Source organism: Cebus imitator, unplaced genomic scaffold (assembly GCF_001604975.1).
Source record: "Cebus imitator isolate Cc_AM_T3 unplaced genomic scaffold, Cebus_imitator-1.0 Scaffold475, whole genome shotgun sequence".
Lineage (NCBI taxonomy): Eukaryota > Metazoa > Chordata > Mammalia > Primates > Cebidae > Cebus > Cebus imitator.
Genome location: NW_016107790.1, coordinates 2,417,398 through 2,424,283, shown reverse-complemented (window position 1 = coordinate 2,424,283; position 6,886 = coordinate 2,417,398). Strand labels below are relative to the sequence as shown.

The window sequence follows — 6,886 nt, the reverse complement described above, 5'->3', positions numbered from 1 at the left end:
GTCTCGCTCTGTTACCCAAGCTGGAGTGCAGTGGTGCGCTCTTGACTCACTGCAACCTCTGCCTCCTAGGTTCAAGTGATTCTTCTGCCTCAGTCTCCCCAGTAGCTGGGATTACAGACATGCATCACCATACCCAGCGAGTTTTTGTTTTTTCAGTAGAGACAGGGTTTCATTATGTTGGCCAAGCTGGTCTCGAACTCCCTACCTCAGGTGATCCATCTGCCTCAACCTCCCAAAGTGCTGGATTACAGGCGTGAGCCACCACGCCCGGCCACACTTTGCTATTTCTTGATATCAAGCCCAAATCTGAGTCTGTTTGAGAGATCCTCTGCACCAGCTGTAGGGATGATCTATTTCCCTTGCTGTCCTGGTTTCTGAGAGCAGGTCCTTGTTTTGGTTGGAGTTTTCCAGCATAGATCTATCAAGATGCTGCAAACAGTTCCCAGCTAGTGGCTGAATAAATATTTGTTCACTTGTCGATTCAGTCAATCACAGGCTAATTAATTCCCAGTCCTGTTAGAAGCAATTGAAAATGTCTTCTTGTCAGGAAGCAGAGAGAGCTTGGAGGTAATCCAATCATTTCTCTTCCTTCTGGCTTCTCCACCCTTAAACCACAGATTCTGTGTCAGTTCCAAGCATAAGGACTGTGGACACCTGGTGGCCACATAGGGAGGGACTTCCCATGATAATTTCTTGTGTCCTCTGCCTCTAGAGGGGTCACGGAGTCGCCCTGGGCTAGGCTGTGGGGTCGCTGGAGGTTGCACCTGCCCCTTGCCTCCCACACTGCATGGCTGTGCTCCTGTCTACCCTCCCAGCACACAGGCAAAAACTAAGCAGCCCCATGCCCCACTACCTTGGGGGTAGGAAAGTGGAAAGCCAGTAGCAAATGGCCCAATCCTGGGTTGTTTAGGTAAAGGGGAGAATACTCAGAGAAGACGGGGGGGCGGGGAGGAAGGATTTTTAAAAACCTCTAGGAACATGGTTTCAGGAGAAGAACCGTGTTGACTTCAGGGATTTATGCAAAGCTTGCCATTTAAACTAATTAGCATGTGGCAGTCACTGCTGTGCATACTACTAGGTGTTGAAGATTTTATTCACTGTGTGTTTTACTTGCTCCTGCTAGACTTTCCTCCTGTATTTGGTGTTCCCTTTCACAAGGAAAATGTCATATATTATTGTGTTTAAGAAGATTCTAGTATGATCCAGTTGAATAAAAAAGAAAAACTATATACATATGCACACACACATACGTAAGATTTTTATATATATTGGGGGAAATCTATGCTTTATATTTACAATGTCTACATATCATATTTAAATTTATATATTGTATAGCTATTTAAAATAAAAGGAATATATCTTCTGTAAATATTTTGTATAGCTTATGTAGCTAAGAAAAATATACGTCCATATGCTTACATTTTCACAGAAAAATGTCTGATACAGAAGGAGATGTAAGAATGAGTTAATAATTACCTCTAGAGAGTTTTTTATTTTCCCTTCCATATACTTAGACTTTTTATCATGAGCATGTACTACCTTTATAGCGTTTTTAAAAAGTAGTTTATTTGTAAATTTTAAGGCAATTCTTCCCACTTTTCTTACCTCATTATCCCCAGCTTAAATTGTAAATTCAGGTAACTTTTGTAGATTGGATTCTTCCTGGAAAAAAAAAGTTTCCCACGACACCCTGCCAGAAGCATATGGTGTCCAACCCAGTTTGAAAAATGAGCCCATCTTTAGGTCCGGCTGCTGAAGAAGCCCAGCTCCTGACCCTCCTGGGCCGGGGACCTCCCCTGGGCTGGGACCCAACCCTGCCCCCTTGCAGCCCAGGCTGTGGGGTAGCGGCTGCGTCTCCCCTGCTCTCCCCAGGGCCGCGGCGGCAAAGGCAGCATCTACGTGTGGGCCTCTGGGGACGGCGGCAGCTACGATGACTGCAACTGTGACGGCTATGCCTCCAGCATGTGGACCATCTCCATCAACTCGGCCATCAACGACGGCAGGACCGCCCTGTACGATGAGAGCTGCTCCTCCACCCTGGCTTCCACCTTCAGCAACGGGAGGAAGAGGAACCCTGAGGCCGGTGTGGTGAGTGCAGCCACTTCTGTCCTTGTCTCCTTAGGGCCACTGAGCCTCTGTGTCAGGGTGGGATGCTGGGACACTAACTTGCTCCCTTCCTGTCCCCTCCCTCAGAGCCTTAGTTCAGGCTCTGAGGGGAAGACCCCTTTTCTACATGCCCAGCCCTGCTTTCTAATAAGGCACAGACCTCCCGTCTGCAAGCTAGTAGCACGATCGGTGAGGACTCCTTTCCAGATCATTTTCCATAGATTTTCTTATTTACTGTTTTTGGCTTACAAATCAGTTGCCCATTCCATCACTTACAAGAATAACTAACTCACTGTAAGAACCAAGGCATCACACCGTGACCCCATCTGAAACAAGAACCCATCTGTGTATTTATAGTAATTTAAGAAACAGCATTGGTGGATGGACTTTTCTGGATCCATAAACCTCCCTAAAATTGCACATGCATCTGTTATTTTCTCAGGGAAAGAGTTGTGATTTTTATCATATTTTAAAATGAATCCGTGATTTTTAGAACAAAAAGGTTAATAATCATAGATTTAGATGGTTGTTCTTTTTTGAGAAAAAAAAAAAAAAAATCTTTCTTTCTCAGCAACTAAATGTAATGACGAATTTTCCAAGCCCCTGGGAAATGCATCACCTGTAAAGCACAATAAGCCTTTTTGGATCTTTTCCTCAGATCAGCCTTTTCTCATGCCTCCAAACCAGGGTTTAGTACGTTGTCCGGTAGTCATGCATGAGTTATACCCTGACTGGCTGTACCCATCTCCACTAAGGTTTTTCAAGAGAGGGGGACAGGAGCTCAGAACAAATCATTATTATCATCCAGGGTTTGGATCCCACACTCCCACGTGGATCCCACCTTGGCAAGTTGACCATGCCCTCATATGAGCCAGGAGAAGCCCTTTACCTGGAAGGGACGCAGACCTTAACAGCCTGTCCTTCCCATCAGCCCTCCTGCATTCCCCCTTGGTCTTGGGGAGGATGAAGAATGTGCCATCTCCTCCCAAACAGAAGGGGGCTTTCACGCATCTTATCCTATAAGTTGTATGGACAGAAAGGGAGAAGGGCAGAGCAGGCAAGGACAGGTGAGGTGACACTTCACTCTCACTCCTGGAAGCTAAGTCCTCTCAGTGGTGTAACCTCATCCTCAACCTTTATTTATGACTCTTTCTACTTGGGCTGGGGACAGTCTTTGGGTTTCCTCTGAATACTGTAATTTTGCTCAATAGATGCCCTTAAACCTCCCTGGTAATTTCTTCCTCAATATAATGGGCTCTCTTGAGGATCCTACAGACAAAGGAAGAATTCATGTTGTTTTTACATGATTGTAATGAACACCCTGGCTCTAAAACATTGAAAATGAGGTTTTTTACTTTGTGAAAGCCCTTTAAAAATCTGTTCACCAGTCTCCCCTCCAAATAAGAGTTGTGGAGCTGATACCCACGTATTGGGTTGTCTTGACTCACTCAACACATCTCAGAATGTCTCAGTGGATTTTATATGTAGAGAAACACTTTTGAATAGCCTGCCCTTCTAGGTAGACTTCAGCTGAACATGATGATTCTTCCCTCTTTGGGAATGCCCCTCTTCCCCCCACGAAGAAAAAAGAAATGTAGATGAAGTGGCCTTTGGCCTTCCAATGGTCAGTCCCAATACAGCAAAACTAGAGTGGGGGTATTGGCATCACTTTCCACCTCATAAGGTTTCCTTTTAGGATTCAGGAAATAAATCTCTGTCTAGTCTCTGGAATAGCCACACATAGGCTTCTTTGAAAAACTGATTTATCCTGTGGATGGTGTAACTATAACTGATTATGCGTCCCTTTTTACATGGGCTACCAGGAAACTCAGATAAAATCTAAGGCAAAAGAGAGGCATATGGATGCTAAGTTTACCTTTAGTTTCATCTTAATCTTCTTGGGAACAAAGCATAGTTTAAATAAAAGTGGTAGTTCGGGCACAGTGGCCCACGCCTGTAATCTCAGCACTTTGGGAGGCCAAGGCAGGTGGATCACCTGAAGTCAGGAGTTTGAGACAAGCTTGGCCAACATGGTGAAACCCCATTTCTACTAAAAATACAAAAATTAGCTGGGTGTGATAGCACGTGCCTGTAATCCTAGCTATTCGGGAGGCTGAGGCAGGAGAATCGCTTGAACCTGGGAAACAGAGGTTGCAGTGAGCCACAATTGTGCCACTACACTCCAGCCTAGGCAACAGAGTGAGACTGTCTAAATAAATAAATAAATAAATGGAGTAGATAATCCCCTGCTCCACATTGTGTGGGAGTTCAAAATAGTGTGATTTATTCACTCACTACTCAATATCTTCCCTTCCAGGCAACCACAGATTTGTACGGCAACTGCACTCTGAGGCACTCTGGGACATCTGCAGCTGCCCCCGAGGCAGCTGGCGTGTTTGCACTGGCTCTAGAGGCTAAGTATGTTCATAGCTCTGGGTCCAGGGCCAGCTCTGCAGGGTGGACTAGCACATGTCTCTCTGCCCACATGCCAGGTGTCCATGGAGGCAAATGTGGATGTGAGAGGCTACGAATAGTCAGAGCCAAAGAATTCTGCTGTGCGTTTCTAAGTGACCCATGTGCCTGCCTGCACACGTGCATGTACACACACACACACACACACACACACACACACACACACACCATCAAATCACATTCTCTGAAGCACACACCACCACCCAGCAGCACATATCAGCAACTTCCTCAGATACCCAGTAAGGGCACGGAGATATTTCTTTCTTCATCAGATTTGCCCCTTTATCCTCTGTGTATTCCTGGGCTGTTCCACTCCAGTGATATTCACAATCAGCTAAGTGAAGAGCTGGTGTTTCAGAACATGGAGCAAGCAAGGTGCTGCTACTCAAGATTTGTTAATTTGTGAGGTGGGTTCACTTTTTAACACTGAGACAAGATGGGCAAAGTCACGCAGTGTAGACCAAGAGATGGGCTTTACTGGGAAAACTTCCAAGCTGCAGGTAAGAGGAGGCCAACTCTTATGACCTCACCATCCCACAGAGAGGCCATATAATGGACATACCTTGGATTTGAGCAGCAGTGGAGGTACCTGCCCACCTGCTACTCTGCCTTCTTTTAGTGATACCTGAGGCTGGCCTTATGTTCACAGAATGAACACATGGGCCTCAGACACCACATACATAGTGTGAGTGTCAGTGCCAGGTGTGTAGGGAATTGTCATAGATTGTAGCTCCCAACAACTTGTGAGAAGTTGGATTCAGGCTCCTGGGAAAGGGGAGTAGAGTTGCTAGGCAACCGGAGCTCCCAGCATCAATCTCTAGGCAGCCCTGCTTGTCTCTCTCTACGTATGCAGCGCATTTTCTGATTTGCAAAGGAGGCAAGAATAGAAGAGGACTTCAAAAGATTACTTAGTTTAACCTTCACGGAGAAAAAGCATAATTATACTCCCTTTACAGATAAGACCCCAAATTGAGAGTAACTCCTCTCTTTGGATAAGTCTAAACTTTGATTTCTCTAACAAAAGTCAGATAGAAAATGTGTGATGCCAAGACACTGGTCAAAGCTTAACTATTAGGCACAGAGTCCTCTGCTTTTGCAAGCACAGAAACCAAAATTTGTTCACATGCAATGTACATTTCCTGAAGATGAAACCGTTCATCTCAGGGCCTGAGTGGGTCCTAGAGCCTGAGCCAGCCTTGCTCACTTCATCGGCAAGCAGACAAATGGCAGAGCCTGCTGCCTGTAGCTGAGCCGCGCAGGGCCAGGGAGCAGGCGTGCTCCTAAAGTGAAAAGGGTTTCTGGTCGCCCTTTCAACCTCAGAGGTCAGGACTTGACTCACAGTCTTCTGGGATTTTTCAGAAACAAAATCCTATGCCTCTGCCTAGACCCACGGGCATACAAATGAAAGATCTAAATAAATCAAAGTGGAGGAGCGAGGCTGCTGGACTCCTAAAGAGTTTCATGGTTCTGCCTTGATCAGTCACCATTCTTTTAGCACCTACGTCCAGATATGCTAAAGAAAAGAGAGCAGTCACCATTTAGGCAAGCTTTGTTTTGAAGCAATGATCATGAATTTAATGTTCTCTGTTGGCATAAAGAGGAAAAAAATGTAACACCTGGCAGCTTATGGGTAAGTCCATCATGGGAGCTGATCCTAAAGTTCTTTAAAATACCAACTTTCTGAGATTGGAAGCAGACCCTGAGATGAAGTTTTGGTGCAAGTGATTTATTAAGGAAGGGATCCCAGGAAAGACAGGAAGGGAGTAGGGGAAGGAAGTTAGGGATGGGGAAAAATCCAAGCAGGGCTCAACTTCAGGAGTTCTGGCCTCAGCCTAATCCCCAATGTAAATGAGGCCTCAGAGTTTGTTCTACCTCCAGGCAAGGGAGCTGGACTCTCATCTTCTTGTATGAGTCAGTCATCGGCTAAGAGCTACCCTGGAGAAATTCCAAGGCAACTCTAGCTTTAGGCAAAGCGACTCCCGTAGCCAAAAGTGAAAACCATCCTTCAGGATGAGACACTCCAAGCAAGAGGCCAGAGGCAGGAGGGAAATGGCCTCCACAGGGCATATGCCTATAGGGACTTGAAAGTGAATAACACTCCTCACACCATGACTGCAGGGGAGAAAAAGAAAACCATCTCTCTCTCCTAATCAGTGGTCACTTTGTAGTTTAATATCTTAATGTACTTTTCTGCTCAATGCTTGAAAATGCCTACTTGAGTCACAGGAAATACTGCTCCCATCTCCCAATATCACCAATGTCAGAGAAATTTCAAAGAATTTTAGTGGGGGATGACTGCCACCTTCAA

General features: G+C 45.6%; 1 protein-coding gene across 1 annotated transcript in view; it reads left to right on the top strand.

Annotated features, from left to right (window-relative positions):
• PCSK2 (proprotein convertase subtilisin/kexin type 2) overlaps nucleotides 1–6,886 on the top strand; it is a 221,293-nt gene that overhangs the window by 196,008 nt on the left and 18,399 nt on the right. The window contains exons 8-9 of the mRNA XM_017512652.2: nucleotides 1,873–2,088; nucleotides 4,424–4,524. Of these exons, the coding sequence (XP_017368141.2) occupies nucleotides 1,873–2,088; nucleotides 4,424–4,524 (317 nt within the window). The remainder of the gene's footprint in view (nucleotides 1–1,872; nucleotides 2,089–4,423; nucleotides 4,525–6,886) is intronic.